The 22,183-nt window shown below is 37.7% G+C and overlaps 1 protein-coding gene across 1 annotated transcript in view; it reads right to left on the bottom strand.

Annotated features, from left to right (window-relative positions):
• The window catches only part of LOC126268186 (probable 2-oxoglutarate dehydrogenase E1 component DHKTD1 homolog, mitochondrial), a 328,733-nt gene that overhangs the window by 96,217 nt on the left and 210,333 nt on the right, over positions 1–22,183 (bottom strand). Inside the window, exons 11-12 of the mRNA XM_049973793.1 lie at positions 7,718–7,849; positions 542–662 (exon numbers count right to left, since the gene is read on the bottom strand). Coding sequence (XP_049829750.1) covers positions 542–662; positions 7,718–7,849 — 253 coding nt within the window. The remainder of the gene's footprint in view (positions 1–541; positions 663–7,717; positions 7,850–22,183) is intronic.

Below are 22,183 nucleotides of genomic sequence, written 5' to 3'. Positions count from 1 at the left end.
AATGTCATGATTGATGGTATCAATGGCCTTCTATAGTTCTAGGAAAAATCCAGTTACACAACTGTCCTTGTCTACTGATTCAAGAACAATTTTTGTAAACTGAGTTACTGTGGTTTCAGTGCCTCTATCCGGTTGGAACTATGCTGTTCCTTGCAGAGAAGATTATATTTATTTAAGTAGCTCATAAGTCTATTTTTCATTAATCCATTCAATTGTTTCACTATGTTGGACCTTGTGCTTTAACAGAGGAACATTTCTTCCAGTGATTGTTTCAAACATAACTTTATTTCTTTTAAAAAACTTGATCTAAACCAATGCATTAAACAGATTAAAAATAAATATTATTAAGTACGACTGACATGGCAAAACAAAGCAGTGATACCTTAAAATCAAATAATGGAAAATCCAGGATGAAACAATGACAGTATTATCAAATGGAAAACTGATACTCAATATATAGCAGAGATGTTTAGTCGCATATAGGCACAACAAAAATATTACTAAACACCCAAGCTTTTGGCCAGTAGCAGTAATATCTTACCTTGATATAATAAAGACCCAAATGCTAATGCTTCAGCTGTAGACCAGTCAATGTTGCTTCTATCAGCCAGTTTCTTCAGGCGTCCTTGGATATGTGTTTTTTGTAGATGTGAGTGAATGGACTGAAATTTTTTGTAAGAAACAGAAGAAAAAGTTAATTTTTTAAATGCTCTGCCTATAGCACAAGGAGTTTAGAACATGATCTAAACTTAAATAATAAAGTACCAGTAATCTACATGAATATGGGTGTTAAAGATCATCATAATTTCTATTTGCTGTTGTTATACCCATGGAGAAATGGAATAGTATAAAACTATATTATGTTCATATGCATTATTTATGCATTTTGACTTGTTCCATATCTCTGATCATCTTTCCTGTGGTAGTATCTGTGGATCATGTTATACAAATGAAGGAGTTATAGTGTTAAACTGCATGGGAAATAGCTGTGTCACGATGCAGATTCTCCCTATTATTAGCAGTCGTGTTAGATGCTATGCCTGAAACTTCCCAGGTAAGCTCATGTGCAAATTTCTCAGGCCATGGTGTTTCAAATTAAGCCACAATTCACCCCAATGAAACATGAAAAAGAAGGACCCATAATTATTCAGTGCCATCCTAGATTAAATTCTGTATACTGGCTACTGTATAAAGATTGTAACTTACTTTTGTGACTGACCATTCAATATCTGTTTCCTACATCCAATAAATGTGCCACTTCATATCATACGTACTACACATGTATGGAGCTGCATTAATAAACATGTCATATGTGCTCAGACTTTCCTTTGTGCACTAGAAAGGGATTTTTCCAGTTACTCCTTTCCAACACTGAGTATAAGGCCTCAAAACACTAAACCTTTGAGGGATAGAGAAATGTTTGAGAAAATAATGATACAAAGTTGGATACATTATTTATTCAAATGAACAATTTTTATCAGGAAGTGATGCAATGTTAATAATATGTCACATTTTTGCTCCATCAGTCTTTTAAATGTAAATCTTTAAAATGAAACACATAAGATAGTAACATTGACATCACTACCAATAAAATCTCTTGGCACCAGAGTCTTCATGTCAGCATATGGCCATGAAGGAATTACCTGAATGGGTCAGATAACAATAGATGTGGTGTACATGTACAGACAAGAGAAAGAGCTTCACAAACTGAGCAAATCAATAATGTGTTTTTCCACCTTTGGTTCTTATGAAAACAGTTATTTGGCTTGGCACTAATTGATAGAGCTATTGCATGTTCTCCAAAGAGATATGGATCCAAATCCTGGGTAATTGGCACATTAGATGGTCAAAATCCTGAAACAATTGGAGGGCTCTGCTCATAATGCACCAAACATTCTTAGTTGGGGAGAGATCTGGCAACTTTACGTGCCAAAGTAGGTTCTGGCAAGTATGAAGACAAGCAGTAGAAACTCTCACTATGTATGGGTGGGCATTATGTTGCTGAAATGTAAGCCCAGGATGGCTTGCCATGGAGGGCAACAAAATAGGGCACAGAATATCATCAACATACCACTGTGCTGTAAACGTGCCAAGGATGACAACCGAAGTAGTCCTGCTATGAAATGAAATAGCATACTAGACCCTCACTACTGGTTGTCGATTTGTATGGTGGGTGACAGTCAGGATCGGTATCTGACTGCTGTCCAGGGTGTCTCCAGACACATATTTGACTTTGAATCTTATTAACTGGAGTAGAACTGATTTCATTGATGAGTACTGCTTCAATCTGAGCCCTGATGGCCAGCAAGGACTTGTCTGGAGATGCTCTGAACAGTGGTGGGATACCAACCTGACTATCGGCCACCATATGGGTCGGGAACCCCAAGTGTTGATCTGGAGTGCCATGCATTTTCTTAGCAGAGTCCCTTTGGTTGTCAGCCACGGCGCCCTTACAGCACAGTGATACATCGAGGATATTCTACAACCCATTTTGTTGCCCTTCATGACAAGCCATCCTGAGCTTACATTTCAGTAAGATAATGGCTGCCCAAATGAGATGAGAGTTGCTACTGCTTGTCTTTGTGCTCAACATATCCTTAATTGGCCAGCAAGGTCACTACATCTGTCCCCAGATGAAAATGTTTGGAGTATTATGGGGAGGGTCCTCAACGAGCTTGGGATTTTGATGATCTAGTGTGCCAGTTAGACAGAATATGGCACCATATCCCTCAGGGGGACATCCAACAACTCCATCAATCAATGCCAAGCTAAGTGCCTGCTTTCATAAGGACCAGAGGTGGACCAGTGTGTTACTGACTCAATTTGCAAAGCTCTTTCTTCTGAATAAACTATGCAATTTTTCTGAAATTGCAGTTGTTTGTTTGTCCATACATACACATCACATCTACTGATTTCAATCCCATTTGGTTAAGTACTTCATGGTGCAATTTATTAATTTTTTTTAGAGTGTGGTAATGAATGCAATAGTCGCCAATGACAAGTTTCATATTTCCTGGTGTTACTCGTGTTTTGAGAGCCCTACATGATGGACACTCTCTCATCCTGTATTTCACAGTTATTATTTTGTCTTATCATATGCCATTTTTGTTACAACTCCATTTACCCAAGATGGTATGGAAAATTGTCTGAAAATCACATTTTTAAACCTATTTTGTAGTCTTTCTGTAGTGGAAATGAGGAATTAACTAAGTATATGAATAGGCAGGTGTGAGAACTTGCCAGAAAAACACACTCACTCTGATTAGGCACATCAAATCAATGGTTGTTAATGATATACAGAGCCAAACAGGTTCTGGCTCAGCCCTTTGTCTTGGGAGTTCATGTACTGCACATTCAGCTATGTGACCATGTGGATATCAATTGTCACTACTTTTCTAAACCTGTGGTAGGTTCCTCAGTATGCTGTCATAAGTCTTGAATACTGCAGTGTGCATTTCTAGAGTGGTTCACACATCTTAGGTTTTCCTGGTGTTATGTAAGTGGGTAATAAGCTGTACATACTATAATGATTCATCCCTATATTTTAACACAAATACAGATTATAAATAATGGAAGGAGGTTAACCACCCACCAAGTAGTTAAGGTTTTGAGTGGTTGACAAGCATGTAAACCAGATAGACATCCCTCTCAGAGCTAACTGATTAACAAAAGCACACACATGCACATGAATGGCAAGATTGTTGCAATGATAATAGTTTCCAGATAGTTAACAATGAATTTAACTTTGTTTATGTGTCTGTCAAACATTCAGCACCTGAACTTCGCAGTGATTGGCAATACTTTTCCTTCCATTATTTGTATTCCTTCATAGGACTTTCCAGTATTGTGGCTACATATATATACCATCACCAATAAATATAAATAAATACATACATCAAAAAAAGTTTTGCATGACCTAGGTTCTGAGAGTTCCGGAACCTGTACAGAAAACTGGAATACAGATCAAAATAAACATCATGTCCACCATTTTTATTACTCATGAAAAGCACAAATTGCATGTTGTACCACCATACAGTGAAAGCTTCAGAGATAGTGGCGCAGATTGTTGTACACACTGGTACCTTTGATGTCCAGTAGCACATCCTCTTGCATTGATGTATGCCTGTATTTATCATGGCATACTATCCTCAAATTCATCAAGGCACTGTCAGTTGGAGAATGGCATTCATGTACTGCACAACCACTACGGTGCCTTCCATGACCAACAGCGGTGTACGTCGGACCCACATAATGCCACCCCAAAACAGCAGGCAACTCCGCCTTGCTGCACTCACTGGACAGAGCATCTAAGGCATTCAGCCTGACCAGGTTGTCTCCGATGATTGTCTGGTAAAAGGGATATGCAACATGCATTGGTTGTTGGACCCATCTGTACTGTGCTGCAGGGTGTTGTGATTGCAAAGATGGACCTCACCATGGGTTTCGGGAATGAAGTTATGCATTGTGGAGCCTATTGCACACAGTTTGAGCCTTAACATGACATCCTGTGGCTGCATGAAAAGCATTATTCAACATTGTGGCATTGCTGTCAGGATTCCTTCGAGCCATAATCTGTAGGTAGCAGTCATCCACTGCTGTAGTAGCCTTGGGCAGCCTGAGTGAGGCATGTCATTGACAGTTCCTGTCTCTCTGTATCTCCTCCATGTCCAAACAACATCACTTTCGTTCACTCCGAGATGCCTGGACACTTCCCTTGTTGAGAGCCCTTCCTGGCACAAAATAACAATGCGGATGCGATCGAACCATGGTATTGAGCATCTAGGCATGGTTAGACTGCAGACAACACAGGTTGTTTACCTCCTTCCTGGTGGAATGACTGGAACTGATTGGCTGTCAGACTCCTTCTGTCTAATAGACACTGCTCATGCATGGTTGTTTACATCTTTGGGCAGGTTTAGTGATATCTCTGAACAGTCAAAGGGACTGTGTCGGTGATACAATATCCACAGTCAACGTCTATCTTCAGGAGTTCTGGGAACCAGGGTGATGCAAAACCTTTTTTGATGTGTGTGTACTGCTGGTACCCTTCAAATAGAAACCCATGTATCAGTACATTTTTTATTTATACCTTCAAGCAGTCACAATTTATTCTGCAAGTACAAAAGAGATTACAGTTGCTACTGCTTGTCTTTGTGCTCAACATATCCTACATAGGCCGGCAAGGTCACCACATCTCTCCCCAGTTGAGAATGTTTGGAGCATTATGGGGAGGGCTCCATAATCTACACCACATCATTATAAAACACATACCAATTATATGGATGATGGTTACAACTAATGAATCCAAATTAATTTTCCTGTGAAATCAGCAATAATAGAAATTGACACTCGTTTTACAACTGTTGAACACAGCTAGTTGCCATACTCAGCAGCGGAAGAGTTCCTCTTCTCAGAATATTTCTGACACTCATTCAAACCATTATCTCTCAATTCATTATCAAATTAATTCAATATGGTTCAAATGGCTCTGAGCACTATGGGACTTAACTTCTGAGGTCATCAGTCCCCTAGAACTTAGAACTACTAAACCTAACTAACCTAAGGACATCACAAACATCCATGCCCAAGGCAGGAATCGAACCTGCGACCTTAGTGGTCGCGCGGTTCCAGACTGTAGCACCTAGAACCACTCGGCCACTCTGGCCGGCTATCAAATTGATCTTTGCTGTATTAGCTTCACTGTATCTTTGCTGATCCATCATCAGTCTGTAATACCTGAAGCAAAAGGAAGCCAGAGGCACAAGCTAGGAGAGAATGAGACAGCAAAAGAAGGAGATACTACACCAGAGAGAGATATTTCTAGTGCAGGTAGTGGTGATAACATGTTGGTGTGATGAAAGGGGGGATAGAGGGTAGGGAAGACAGCAGAAAAGAGAGGGAGACAGACCATTGAGAGAACAATGTACATGGAAGTTCATTGGATTATGAACTGTAGTTAAATAAAGGACCAGAGCAAAGTAATAAGAAACAAGGAAACAGGTAGATGGAGAAATGAAAACCAGGAACAGGTGCATTTAGGGCTATGAGAATGGCACAACAGACATAAAAGGCCAGGAGAGAGGGAATAAGCAAGTGGAGGTACTTACTTTCTCCTGTAATCTGCAACATAAACTTTTTATTCATTACAGAATTCTCTTGCATCCTAGAAGAAACTGTCTGTGGATCAAGTAAACCAAGGAATTGCCTATCTTATGAATATTCTTTGGAAAATAACAGGACATGCTGTGTCCTTAGTAATGTCTTACACATTTCAATGATGAATGAAGAGATTACTCTAAATGTATGATGTATGATATCTTCATGTTGCAGGTACGTATTTATCAGGGCATTCCTGTGGGGTTGGGCATTATCATTCAAGAAATGGTATTCAGGTCCATATTTTCCATGACAAATTCACACATTCTGTTGCAGTAGTGCACCCATGCTTCTGGCATAATGTTAGAACAGACAAGAACACTGCCACCAACCACGTTATCCCTTTTCTCAATACTGGAAAGATTATAATAGGTTTCAGCAGCACAGAAAATGAATGGATACTGAAATTCTCATGACAGACAAAACTGAGACTCATCCATGGACAAGACACATCTCCACTATTCCTTGGCCCACTTATCTTGGGCAAATCAACACATTTGTCATACTAAATAGAGCCTTTGTACCAAATGAATGTGTATAATGTGTCACTGTGCTTGCACCACACTCTTGATATCACAAAAGAAAATGTGTATCTCAGAAGTGGTCATGGGGCCTCTGAGCCTTTGTTGGTATGACATCTTTGAGCACTTAAGGCAAGCTATTATTCCTGACTCTGGGTTGCAGTACATGTTAAATATTGACCACACTCCTGTTGAATGTTTCCTCCCTCCTGGAGTCTTCTTCAGAATTAGAATTGATACTGCAAATTGCATTCAACTTGTAAGTTATTTTGTGCTGACTGTGGATGGACTAGTAATGAGCTGTGCATGTGCAGTGTCCCACTTCCCTGCAAATCAAATACTATGTGCCAGATAAATACAGTTAACAGTCACCACCAATACAAACAAAATGTCTCACCGTGTGGACATTTGCAAACAGACTAAATGATCTCATAACAGTGTACCATGTGTGTAATGTATTTCCCTGCTGCCCAGCTGCAGATCCCAAAAAAATCACTTAACTCATGGACAAGAGTTTAAAAATGTGTGTTCATTATGCATGGTAGGAAATATTAACTCTTTTCTCGTTGATCTTGTAATATTAACTCTTTTCTCATTGATCTTAATGCGCAGTTCATTGTGAAATGATGCTGACTCCATTTTTCAGACACATCACTTGTAAAATTCAGAGACAGTGATTGTCAGAGCAGCACTGCCTTTATGAATACAATGTCAAATATTTTGCATGGGTAATGTGTATCATGGATTTCTGTCTCCTTTAAAAGTTAAAGAATTTAAAACTTGCATATTATGTTCTTATCCAAAGTTTATTTTCAAAAATATTTTAAATTCATTATGCTGTACACATGTATACTGCCTGTAAGAAAATGTGTTTATTAGTGTAACAGTAACTTCTTCCCCTTTCAATTAACATAATGATTGCTTCAAGTATATTCACTGATCTGTATAATACATTGACTAATTGGATTGATACTATGTTCACTGAGCCATTGATAATAGATAAATAGGTGTGATGCAATAAATGAAGGTCATGTACTTACAAAATTATCTGGGTAGGTAACTGATTTTATGCCTATGTAATGCAGAAGTTGTTCATCAACACCTGTATCCCATGTAGTCACAGCAGCAGGAGCCTGTTTTATTTTGGACCACAGATTTTTGAAATATGCTGCCTGTAAGAAAATGTGTTGATTAGTGTAACAGTAACTTCTTGCCCTTTCAATCAACATAATGATTGCTTGAAGTATATTCACTGATCTTTCTTACTGATGATATATTTAATGGATAACGGACATTATAAACCTTTAACTAATTTTTACAATTACTTACAACAAACAAAAGAAACTCCCTTTTGGTTTTATTACAAACCAACACTCCATGTAGCAAAACATTCAGAAAATAACTATATTCTAACAATGTTGACATAGAGACCATCCAGTATGCATATATTCTTGACTGCATGTAATGCTTTAGGAAATATGTTACCTGGATAACTTTTGTTCTTTCTTTTACCTGCTGCATTAACATATTATCTATCCATGTGTAGTGCTGTTGCATGTTCTTCTGATTTTGTGGAAGAGTTTAATTAGTGTTGTCACCATCTAAAAGATATCATTTAAAGGTAAGGTTTGTGGCTCAAGTCTGTGACCAGGTTATTGGCCTAACTGTAGGTAGAATACGGCCTTTCTTCACTGCAGCACTGTGAGGGGAAGGGTGGCAGGCCTGTCTCATTTGGACACAACAGTGGGGATGTGTGTGTGTGTGTGTGTGTGTGTGTGTGTGTGTGTGTGTGTGTGTGTGTGTGTGTGTGAGTTACGCATGTGTGAATGTGTGCATGTTTTGCTTAAATCTGACAAAGGAATTTGTCCAATAGCTGATCACATCAATCAGTCTTTCATCAATATGCCTGTCTGCCACTCAATGCCTCAATACCTCCAATCTGGCCTTTTCACGTTGTTATTTGTGTTGCTAGTTCTCTGAGAAAGATATCTCTCCAAAAATGCACCTGTCTGCTCCTCTTGATTTACTCTATCAATTGAACAGTAAACTGTCTTCATATAAACATTCAAATATCATCCTGGATTTTCCAGTGGCATCTTTATTAGGCTTTAAAGTATTTTTATGATACCACCATCATAATATCAGTAGCAGCAGGAGTATTAGCACTTTGTCCTTTAAGTCTGTTCTAACTTCTTTCTAGTCCTACAATATTTTCCAGAGGTATCCTTGCCTTTTTGGACCTACTGGGTTAGTATTACCAAGCAGTTTTTTTCAGCCTAGGTCCAGGCATTTGATGCAGGCATTGTAATCAGTTGTTCCTGTATTTCATTACTATGTCAGTTGATCTGAACTTCCAGCTCCTCTTGAACATCTTCAGTACTTTTACGGTCAAGTAGTGAATAACATACTACATGTAAGCTGAAGTTCATTTCAGTCACCTCTACCTGTACTATTTGGTCAGATGTTAGAGCCCAGTTTTCACTCCTACACTGCAATAATTGTACAATAGTTCCATTAATTGACTGTTCCATCAGTTCTTGGTAGAACATTCTATACATTATGAATGAAAACACACACATTGGTGTAATGTTCTACAATATTTATTATTTATTTCACAAATCAGTTTTTGGCTATTACACCAGCATCAGGTAGAAAGATAAGTGTAAGGCGCAGAGAAATTTTGTTGGAGCAAAGATTTCCAACTAGTGCATCTACAGAATATTTCCATTCCCAGAGATGAAAAATGTTAATGTTAAATTTAAGAACAAAACAAAAGGGAATATTTCAGTGTAAATAAGCAAAACATGTAAAAAATTAAATAATGAACTGTGTACTAATTATATCAGTTGTTCATAAAAGAAAATAAATTGAACAGAAAACTTGGGTGACATGTTTAAGCAGGTAAGTGAAGCAGCTGTGAACATACAAACTAATATTTCGTAGCACAACAAGAGAAGTTATAGTAACTGAAACAAAGGAAAATGGGGCATGCGAGTAACAACGGTAATTTACAACATGGCCTGGGTGGGATTATTAGTATCTGCAGTTAGACATGACCAGTAAGGGAACTGTGTCTGCTCATTCAGTACTAAGCTTGGACTGATGGACATATGTTTATTAATTTCTGTTATTTCAAGATAATTCATCTTCCTTCTCTTATGGATGAGATGTAATAGTTTGTTTCAACTTGTGACTTTTGCAGACCACCTGCTTAGAGAAGGCCAGCTTAGCACAGAATGATCAGTTATTGTTCCCTTACTCACCACTTCTAATTGCAGATATAACTCATAATCCCACCCAGGCCATGTTGTAAATTACCCTTCTTACTCACATGCTCCATTTTTCCTTTGTTTCTGTTACTATAATTTCTCTTGTTGTATTAAAAAAAAATTACTTTGTATAACCACTGCTTCACTTGCTTGCATAATCTTACTAGCATATCTTATCTTTGTGTAATGTAGGAACTATCAAAGATAGACAAAGTGAAAAACAAAGTGCCTCATTCTCAACGAAGCTTATAGTATGAACCAAATATTGTGTTTACAAGCAGATTCAGTGTGCAATCAACTGTGCAAGATAAGAAACATTGTGCATGAGATAAAACTAATTTCTGAGCTGAATATGAAACTACAAATATGTGGAGTGACACATCCGAAGGAATGTCTAACAACTCAATTACTGTTATGAAAGAAAATGAGACTGAAAGGTCTGAACACTTGTGTGATCTAAATATCAAGTGTTTATCCAGCGCTGATACTAAATTATTTGGCTATAACACTGGCGGGTCTTCTAAACATGCAGAGAAACCAAAATGAAGAAAAGTAGTTGTGATGGCAGACAGTCATGGTCATGGATTTGCTCGCCTTCTGAATGATCAGCTCAGTGTACAAACAATTGCTTACATAAAGCCCGGTCCTTCTATGCCGGAAGTTTGCAAGCATACTGACATTGCGGACTTATGCTCTGAAGAATTTTTTGTGCTGTTTGGTGGGTCAAATGATGTGTACAAAAATGAAACTCACAAAGCAAAACAATAACTAAAAAGGTGCTTAGGACAGTTGACACACACAAATGTTTTAGTGCTGAACATCCCACATTGGCATGACTTACCATCTTGGTCATGTGTAAAAATAGAAATAATCAATGCCAACCAACAAATTTCATTACTTTGTAAACATTTCAGAAATGTAGAACTCATAAATGTTAACAATATTGGGCACAGATTCCAAACATTACATGGATTGCACGTTAACTACATGGGTAAAAAACTGCTCATTGGAAAAACAGAAGAAATTATCAACAAGAGGGATCAAACACTCAAAAGCAAAATCATCCTGGATTAATCCCCCCAATATTCGAAGGAAACAATGCCAGCAAGACCTCACTCACCAACTTAACAACAACAAAAGAAGTAACAAGGTGCCTCCAATATTCAGGCACAGCAACAACAATGAATGCAGTAACAGCTCCACCAATTGCAGACCCAGCTCTAACACCAGCAGCAATATTGTCAACAGTAGTATCAGCAGCAAAATCAACAACCAGAGCAGCTGAACAACTACCAGAGGAGCCAGACACAGAAGGAAATTCTGCTGCAAATGATAATAGAAGAATAGGTGCAGTCAGGAAAAGAAAAGCAGTACTTCCAGCACTCCTGAATGATTTTTTTATTGACAAGATAAAGGTAAGTTATCAATTAAATATTCCAAAGTCTAACAATATGCTAAAAGCTAACAAGTCTTTTAATTTCATGCTGATTCACCAAAATGTCCAATAATTGCTAAAGAAATTACGTGAACTTGAAATTTTATGTACTGATGAGCTAAAAAACACTTCTGTAATGTGTATAACTGAACACTGGCTGCCTAAAGATGCAATGTCAGTCACAAAACATTCAGACTTCAATCTTTCATCATCATTCTCTAGAATTACATCCAGTCATGGAGGGTCATGTTTATTTGTTAAAAGTGGCATTGATTATTGTAACATAAAACCCATTGAACTGTTAGCTGAATGTAAGTTTTTGAAGTATCTACAGTTGAACTCTCTGCATAATCATCTGTGTATATAGGAGCCCTGATGGGAACTTAAATGATTTCTGTCATCAACTAGAAGGAGCTTTACATACTATATAAACTACAACAAAACAGTGATCATATGTGGAGATTTTAATATTGATTTTCAAGAAATCTCAAATGACCAGCAAAGCTTAAGGGCCCTACTGGAAACATATAACATAAAAGCCACCATAGATTCTCCTACAAGAGTTACACCAACAACTATCTCTACAATTGATCAGCTATTAATAAACACAAACGTAAATAACAATTTCTGTGCCACAAATCTTAATACTGGCTTCAGTGATCACTATGCTCAGTTTATTGCTTTACACACCACACGTGAAACAACTGAGAAAGAGGAACTTGTAAAAGAAACAAGAAAATTCACTAACAAACAAATAAACTTTTTTATACAGAGACTAAGTGAAGAAACCTGGTATGAAGTGTATACTTGTGAAAATACTAACAAAAGTTTGAAAAATTCATCGAAATCTTCATGTAATACTTTGAAGCTGCATTTCCATTTTAAAAAAATATCAACCTAACTTCAAAAAGAACAAATGGATTACAACAGGTATTAGAATCTCTTGTTCAGAGAAAAGGAGATTACACAATATAGCAAAGACACAGAACATGCCTCATGAATTTCATTTGTACCTGAAGAATTACAAGAGGATCCTCAAAAATATTGAAGGGAAAGCTAAAACAATGGCAAATGACAAATACATTGAAAATTCAAAAAACAAATCTATAGCTACTTATGTTATGAAGGACAAATGATTTCTTGCCCAACAAAAATGGCAGGGACCTTCAACAAATATTTTGCAAATGTAAGTGAACAGTTGGTGAGTGGACTGGAAGAAAACAACAAAATATCACCTCTGTCATGCAACAGCGTGAGAAATGTGTCTACATCATTGTTACTTTCACCCACAAATACTGAAGAAATTGTATCGGTTATAAAAAACCTTGAAAACAGGGTACTGACATGGAATTGATGGAATACCAGATACAATTAGGACACTCCTCAGAGACATTCACTGGACTGATGTTTACAGTGATCATGGCATGAATGAAAAATATAACCCTTTTACTAATGAAGTGCTTACCTCATTCAAACACTGTTTTCCCCCCAAACTTACCAAGGTTAGAGCAAAGTCTACAAAGAAGCTCAAGCAATAGGGGTATCTTGTAAATCAAAAAGAAAACTGTATCTGTCAATCTGAAACAGTTCCGATGTTGATGCTATAGCACATTACAAGAAATACTGCAAAATATTAAAGACTGTAATATGGACATCAAAGCAAATATATTACTAGGGAAAGATAGTCATATCAGATAACAAAATAAAGACAATATGGGATATAGTGAAGGAGGAGACCGATAGAGCCAAACATGAAGAGGAACAAATAGCATTAAGGGTAAATGATACATTGGTGACAGATGTGTATAGTGTTGCAGAAGTTTTTAACAAACATTTTATACATTTTATAAGTGTTACTGAAAAGATGGTGTTGTCAGGTTTGGTATATTTTGCTATGGAATACCTTACACCAGACATTTTAAGTAACTTCCTTAATATGAATTTGACCCTCATAAAATTTTAAAATCAAAAACATCTAGTGGATATGATGAAATGTCAACAAAGCTAATTAAGGAATGTGATTCTGAGATAAGTAACATATTAAGCTATCTGTGTAACCAGTCATTTATCAGTGGAATATTTCGTGAATGGTTGAAATATGCTGAAGTTAAGCCACAGTTTATGAAGGGAGATAAAGAAATAGCATCAAATTTCTGTCCAGTTTCACTGTTACCAGCATTCTCAAAAATTTTAGGAAAAGTAATGTACAATGGGTTTTATAACCATCTTATCTCAAATAACATACTGTCAAAGTCACAGTTTGGATTTCTGAAGGTTTCTGATATTGAGAAGGCTATCTACACTTACAGTGAAAATGTGCTTAATTCATTAGACAAAAAGTTGGAGGCAACTGGTATATTTTAAGATCTGTCAAAGGCATTTGACTGTGTAAATCACAATATCCTTTTATATAAATTAGAATATTATAGTGTAACGGGAAATGCTGCAAAATGGTTCAAATCTTAAATCTCTGACAGGAAACAAATGGTGTTATTAGGAAAGAGACATGTATCAAGCTATCAGGCATCATCCAACTGGGAACTAATTACATGTGGGGTTCCATTTTGGGGCCCTTACTTCTTCTTGTGTATATCAATGACCTTTCATCAGTAACATTACCAGATGCCAAGTTCGTTTTGTTTTCCAAGATACAAACATTGCAATAAATAGCAAATCAGGTGTAGTCTTCGAAAGATCAGCTAATAAAATATTTGTGGACATTAATCACTGGTTTCTAGCCAATTCTTTGTCACTAAGCTTTGAAAAAACAAACTACATGCAGTTCAGAACTTGTAAGGGGTGTCCCACAAGTATATGCCTAACATACGATAACAAGCAGATAGAAGAAGTGGACAGTGTTAAATTCTTGGGATTACAGCTTGATAATAAATTCAACTGGGACGAGCACATCACTGCTGAAGCGTCTTAACAAATCTCTATTTGCAATGCGAATTGTGTCAGACATAGGGGATATAAAAATGAAAAAGCTGGCATACTATGCTTACTTTCATTCCATAATGTCATATGGGATTATTTTTTTGGGGTAATTCATCAAGCCAAGCTAAAGTTTTCTGGGCACAAAAACGTGCAGTAAGAGTTATATGTGGTGTGAACTCAAGAACATCCTGCAGAAGCCTGTTTAGGGTACTAGGGATACTGAAGAAAATCTTAAGTGGGAGACTCACACAAATTATATCTCAAAAAAGCTATCAACTGTGTGTTACATTTTAAGGAAACTCAAAAAATCTATCAAAAAATCTATTCTCATACATGTATATTATGCTTACTTCCATTCTACATTACAGTATGATATCATATTTTGGGGGAACTCACCTGGAGGCAGATATATTTTTCAAAATGCAAAAAAAGGCAATATACTTAATATGTAACCTAAGACATAATGAATCATGCAGACAACATTGCAAAACATATGACATTATGACACTGCCCTCTGTTTACATTTATAATATCGTATCATTTGTCAAGTCATACCTGTTAAACAATGACTGCACACTATAATTCAATGGAGATATTCATAACTATGCAACAAGGCAGCAATCTGACCTACATATGATTAAGTCCAGAACTACCTGCTACCAAAAAAGTGTTTTAAATGTTGGGATACAAATGTATAATAATTTACCAAATGAAACCAAAGCAACAAAGAACCCAAGAGCCTTCACACATAAGTTAAAAAAATATCTCTTGGACCACTGCTTTTATGTAGTTAATCTTTTTTTTGAAAGGGATTAAAATTGTAAACAATTTTATGATAAATGTTCAATTAGGTCTGAAAATTATATACTGTGCATGTCTATGAAATATACTGGATTATTATATACTGTGCATGTCTATGAAATACACTGGACTACTTTACTATTTCATTTGTATTGGCTGTTTGTATTTTACCATACAACATTTGTATTTACTGTTGTATTTACTGTTCCTCATTACAAATATGTAAAATCAATTTATTAAAAATTACTTGCAAATATGTTCTCTTGACCTGTCCAATATCATATACACAACCTTACAATTCTATGATTTATATTAACTGTTTTGTTTAAGATAGATTATTTCCTTGCTACAAAATAATGTAAAAATCAATTTGTATAAATTACTTGCAAATAGCTCTCTTGACCTGTCCAATATTATAAGTACAGGTGTACAATACTATGATAGCCTGGATCAATAGAAATACAATACAATACTACTGCTTCACAACATATTTATTCCTTAATGAAATTTGTCATTAAAAATATATCACTTTTTCAAACCAACAGCTCAATTCATGGAATCAATACTAGAAATAAGAATAATCTTCACAAGGATTTAAAGCCACGTAGTCTTGTACAAAAAGGTGTGCATTATTCAGGAACACACATTTTCAATAACTTGCCAGCAGCCATAAAAAGCTTAACAACCAATGAAATTCAGTTTAAGAGAAGCCTAAAGGACTAATTGGTGGCCAACTCCTTCTACTCCATGGATGAATTTCTCAGTAAAAACCACTGATTTGTGTGTGAGTAGAATATAGCTTCTTCATAAATTCACTGCAGTAATGTGTTCATTGTAAATGCACGTGTGTGTGTGTGTGTGTGTGTGTGTGTGTGTAAGTACAATCTAACTTCTGCACCATTTCAGTGCAGTAATGTGTTCATTGTAAATAAATATTATAGAAGTTGTATTACACGTTTATTCCCTTATAAATAAATTGAAATAACTTTTTTCATTTTAAATTCAGTGCATTAGTATTTGTAAAATGACTCTTTCATGTAGCGTTCATTCCAAAATTATGATCATTGCACTTGGGATCTGTGGAGTGGTACATTAGCTTATTTGTTTTAGTTGTAAATAATTGTCATGTATTGTTGATTTTCTGACTTGTTCTACATCCTGGAGGACCTCCTCACTACAGATCAATTGGAATGAAAGTAAATCTAATCTGATATAATTATTAAAAAATGCTGTCTTGTACACTTGTGCAACAGCTCACTGGCACCAGGAAACTTTCCTTCATGCTTAAAAACAGCAAAACTGAAACCACTGCTCAATGAAGGAAATCCAGAAAATGTTTCAAATTATAGACCAATAGCCCTACTGCCTGTATTTTCAAAAAAATTTTATAAGAGATTGTCTGATTTCCTAAATAAAAATAAAATTCTCTCTCCCTCAAAGCATGGCTTCAGGGAAGGCTATTCAACTGAAAGTGTTATATTTGAATTTCTTAATGAAATCTATACTAAACTGGATGCAAGTGAGTTTGTGATGGGCATATGTCTTGATTTATCTAAAGCTTTTAACATCATTGACCATAATGCCCTACTGCAGAAACTTGACCAATTAGGAATTAGAGGTATATCCAATGAGTGGCTCAGGACATACCTATGTGGTCGCAAACATGTGGTTGAAGTGCAATATACTGACCATAACAAAATCAGCTACTACTATTCAGAATACTAAAATATGGCATTCCTCAAGGATCAGTATTAGAACCCAGACTGTTTCTTCTCTGTGTCAATGATCCTATGTACAACAAGTATTGCCACACTACCCTCCAATTTGCAGACAATACAATCTTCCTTATCAGTGATAAAACAGAAGAAAATCTAAAAGACTCCACTATCCAAACAATGAACAGTGTAGAACAGTGGTTCAGCTATAACAATCTAATTATAAACAAAGAAAAGCAGGTTCCTTGTAGAGTGTGCATGTGCATCCACAGATAACTAACATGTAGAATGATGACTGGGCTGATGAGAAAGCTTGGTGATCTCTTCTGATGAGTTAAAACCAATGTGGATTCTTAGTAAATATTACAAGTGCCAATGTTGTCCATATAAAAACACCTAATTAATTATTGTAAAATGGTTAAAAGATGGTATATATTTAATCAAACCCATTTGTCCAAGTACTCATCGCAATATAAGTGATACAGAGACATATGTATATGAAGACAAATATATGACAGAAACCAATAACCCTAGTTCCTAAGGTATGTACATGCTAGCTTTGCAAATCCTCCTTAGTGCACAAAGTTAACTGAGCCTCGCTGCTCAATTAAATAGCATCTGCTATAGGCTCGTTCATCTGATATGGCTGTCACTGGAACTCTTGAAGTCTGCCAAACTCTGCCTCACTTGGTGTTTGAGGGCCTATATACACAGCCTTGAGGCTGTCTGCTTACAGATGAAACATGACTGTGTTGTTTTTTACCTGCAAGGCACAATCAGTGAGTTTGAAATCAGCCGTATCTCAATGTATATGACCTCCTAAAGGACTGACAAAAATGGCTTGCACTGTGTGCCTCTACCTAAGTTACATGGTTTACAGCTGATACGCCCAGCTGGATGATTTTTTTTTTTTTTTTTCTGGCAGGCTTTCATAATTTGATCATTACACTTCCCCTGCCATGGGAAGATTCTCCTTGAATCTTAGACACTAATTTTACAACACAAATACACACATTAAGTAATCAAATCTTCCGCAATCTTCATCTACAATCTTGTGTATCCAGTGATGAAGCCTAGCGGTTAGGAATAATTTCACTGAGGGGATACACTTCTTGTGAGCTTGCTCCATGAGTTGGATCACAATTCTCATGCATGTGGTTGTAATACTTCTCTGCTTTTCACTTTCTGCACTGGATGATGTCTAAGCATCTCTCCTTCGGTTACGAGGATGATGGTAATGTTGTTGTTGGTGGTGATGGTCAGTAACACATAAACAGAAATGTGTGTTTTTTGATTGGATCTTTCAGCCTATGCTAACTCATTTTTTAATTCACACATATGCTGTTCTATCTTTTTTCTATAGCCTCTGGATGTCTGAACTTCTAACTTTACTGTTTCTCACTGGTATCTTCCTTCTCTACCCTTGCTTCCTGCTTGCTGCTGCTGCCCAGGTTAGGCTAATAGAAGCAAGGTGACCAGGGGTTGGCCTGTCTCCTAGGACTGGTTACGATGTCTCCCTCTAAACGTTTGAATTCCTGTAAGTAAATCACTCTTTAATCAGTTTTAAAATAGAATTCAGCCTATTCTTTCTCCTCATATTTCAGAACACTTCAGCTTGACTTTACCACATCATCACATGCCTAAAGTTAATGAACTGTTTTAATTTGTTTGCATGTAGCCATAAGCTTCTTATTCACTAATTAGAGTACAACATTTTTGTCACACTTGAGACATGAATCAAGAATCAAGAATTTTATTCACCGTACATCATTTTACAATGATATCGGCTTCGTCATACAAGATGTACTAGTACATACAGAATAATAAAATAAACTTCTGTCAATACATTATAGAATACATTTGAAGCATAGCAGTGTACCAAATTACAAAGGATAGTTTTTAAAAGTTAACGCAACAAGTTATCTTATAATCTAATATAATATGGTATTTTATTGTTTACAGTATAAACTTTGTAATTACACATGATTAACCACAGCACAAAATAATATGTTTAATTACAGACAACTTTTAAGTGCTTATATTCTCCTCAGGCATCTCAAACAATTCTTTAATGTCATAGAATGGATGATCTGACAGCCAGCTGTACCACTTAATTTTAAAAGAATTAGTATCCAGAGACTGAACATGAACTGGCAGTTTATTGAACATTTTGAGTGGGTTAACTATGTGGGAATTTCCTGTTCTCGCTAATCTGTGGCGTGGTGTGTCTAAATTACTGTTAGCCCTGGTGTTGTGTTCGTGTATTTCCCTTCTGGCTCTAAATTCTGAAATATTATTTTTAATATAGAGTACAAACACGTAGATGTATAAATTTATAATTGTAAGTATTCTGAGTCTGGAAAAAAGAGGACGACAGTGCTCCCTATGACCTCTTTTACATATTATACATATGACTTTTTTTTTGTAATTTCAATACATTTTTGAAGTGAGGGGAGTGTCCCCATATAATCAGACCATATGAAATATGTGACTGGAATAGCCCAAAGTATGTCACCCTGAGGTACTCCAAGCTCACTACCCCCCTTAGTTTCAAGAGAAGGTATGCCACCCGAGATATTTTTTCACACACATGATTGATATGTTCCCCCCAATATAGTTTTGAGTCAATGTGAATACCTAAGAGTGTTACCGACTTCATTTGATGTTCCCATTAAAAGTTGCTGTGTCTCGCCAGGGTTGCATAGGAGATTATTGGCTGCAAACCAGTCCAGGGCCTTATCTAGTGTTTCTTTTGTTAGGTTATTCAGATCTGAAATGTTCTGATGTGTGGTAAGTAGTGTTGTATTGTCAGCATAACACACAACAGGGTGAGCTATATTTTTAGGTAAACCATTAATAGCAACAATGAAGAAGAAGGGTCCAAGGATAGACCCTTGTGGTACACCTGTGCTGATTTCCATGATGGAAGAATTTAAATTTCTGACTGAGACGAATTGTTTTCGGTTACTTAAATAAGAATTTATCACAGATAAAGTGCTCCCTCTCACCCCATAAAACACTAGTTTCCCCAGTAGTATGTCAACAGGAATGCAATCGAAAGATTTGCTTAGGTCACATAATACCAGTGATACCATGTTATTATTTTCAAAAGCTGTTAAGGTTTGGTCAATGATTTCCAAGATGGCCCCTGTTGTGTTCTTCCCCTTTCGAAAGACAAACTGATTGTTACATAGGGTATTGTGTTTTTCAAAGAAGTTGCTTATTTGTGTGTTTATCAACGCCTCAAATACTTTTGAGAATATTAGCACAGTGGAGACTGGTCTGTAGCTTTGGGGGAGATGTTTGTTTCCTTTTTTAAAAACTGGGACAACTTTTGATACCTTGAGTGCATCCAGAAAAACTCCAAATTCTGCACATTTATTAAAAATATAAGCTAATGGTTTGGTGATTGAGTGAATTGTCTTTTTAATTATGTTATTTGATAACCAATAACAGTCCATACTTTTAGAACCTCAAAATTTGGATACAGCCTTTATAACATCAGCAGGTGTGACAGCCCTCCATTGAAATGACAAGTTAACAGGCAGCGGTGTTCCAACACGGTTCATTGCAGATGAATTTGTTGCTTTGACACTGTTACTTATTTCTTTAACTGAGTTAAAAAAGTACTCATATAATTCTTCAGGATCAAGCAGAGCTGTTTCTGTGCATTTCGGTGTATTCTCTTGTTTTATTATTTGCCAGGCTGCCTTGCATTTATTTGGAGCTCTTTCTATATACACTCCTGGAAATGGAAAAAAGAACACATTGACACCGGTGTGTCAGACCCACCATACTTGCTCCGGACACTGTGAGACGGCTGTACAAGCAATGATCACACGCACGACACAGCAGAAGCACCAGGAACCACGGTGCTGGCCGTCGAATGGCGCTAGCTGCGCAGCATTTGTGCACCGCCGCCGTCAATGTCAGCCAGTTTGCCGTGGCATACGGAGCTCCATCGCAGTCCTTAACACTGGTAGCATGCCGCGACAGCGTGGACGTGAACCGTATGTGCAGTTGACGGACTCTGAGCGAGGGCGTATAGTGGGCATGTGGAAGGCCGGGTGGACGTACCGCCGGATTGCTCAACACGTGGGGCGTGAGGTCTCCACAGTACATCGATGTTGTCGCCAGTGGTCGGCGGAAGGTGCACGTGCCCGTCGACCTGGGACCAGACCGCAGTGACGCACGGATGCACGCCAAGACTGTAGGATCCTACGCAGTGCCGTAGGGGACCGCACCGCCACTTCCCAGCAAATTAGGGACACTGTTGCTCCTGGGGTATCGGCGAGGACCATTCGCAACCGTCTACATGAAGCTGGATTACGGTCCCGCACACCGTTAGGCCGTCTTCCGCTCACGCCCCAACATCGTGCAGCCCGCCTCCAGTGGTGTCGCGACAGGCGTGAATGGAGGAACGAATGGAGATGAGTCGTCTTCAGCGATGAGAGTCGCTTCTGCCTTGGTGCCAATGATGGTCGTATGCGTGTTTGGCACCGTGCAGGTGAGCGCCACAATCAGGACTGCATACGACCGAGGCACACAGGGCCAACACCCGGCATTATGGTGTGGGCAGCGATCTCCTACACTGGCCGTACACCTCTGGTGATCGTCGAGGGGACACTGAATAGTGCACGGTACATCCAAACCGTCATCGAACCCATCGTTCTACCATTCCTAGACCGGCAAGGGAACTGGCTGTTCCAACAGGACAATGCACGTCCGCATGTATCCCGTGCCACCCAACGTGCTCTAGAAGGTGTAAGTCAACTACTCTGGCCAGCAAGATCTCCAGATCTGTCCCCCATTGAGCATGTTTGGGACTGGATGAAGGGTCGTCTGAAGCAGTTTGCACGTCCAGCACGAACGCTGGTCCAACTGAGGCGCCAGGTGGAAATGGCATGGCAAGCCGTTCCACAGGACTACATCCAGCATCTCTACGATCGTCTCCATGGGAGAATAGCAGCCTGCATTGCTGCGAAAGGTGGATATACACTGTACTAGTGCCGACATTGTGCATGCTCTGTTGCCTGTGTCTATGTGCCTGTGGTTCTGTCAGTGTGATCATGTGATGTATCTGACCCCAGGAATGTGTCAATAAAGTTTCCCCTTCCTGGGACAATGAATTCACGGTGTTCTTATTTCAATTTCCAGGAGTGTAGTTCTCCACTGCTTGCTTTTTTGCCGGAAGAAGTTTAGCTTTATAGTATTTTTTGCATTTCAGATATGACCTACAAATGCTCACACTCTGTTCTGCCCCTTGGTCAGAGGCTTGTTTATGCATCTGGTACAGCATATGCAAGTTTCCTCTAATTTCTACTAGCTCTTGTGTGAACCAGTTCAGAC

Source organism: Schistocerca gregaria, chromosome 4 (assembly GCF_023897955.1).
Source record: "Schistocerca gregaria isolate iqSchGreg1 chromosome 4, iqSchGreg1.2, whole genome shotgun sequence".
In the NCBI taxonomy this organism is placed as follows: Eukaryota; Metazoa; Arthropoda; class Insecta; order Orthoptera; family Acrididae; genus Schistocerca; species Schistocerca gregaria.
The sequence above is the reverse complement of the archived record's forward strand: the minus strand, read 5'-3'. Positions and strand labels throughout refer to the sequence as shown.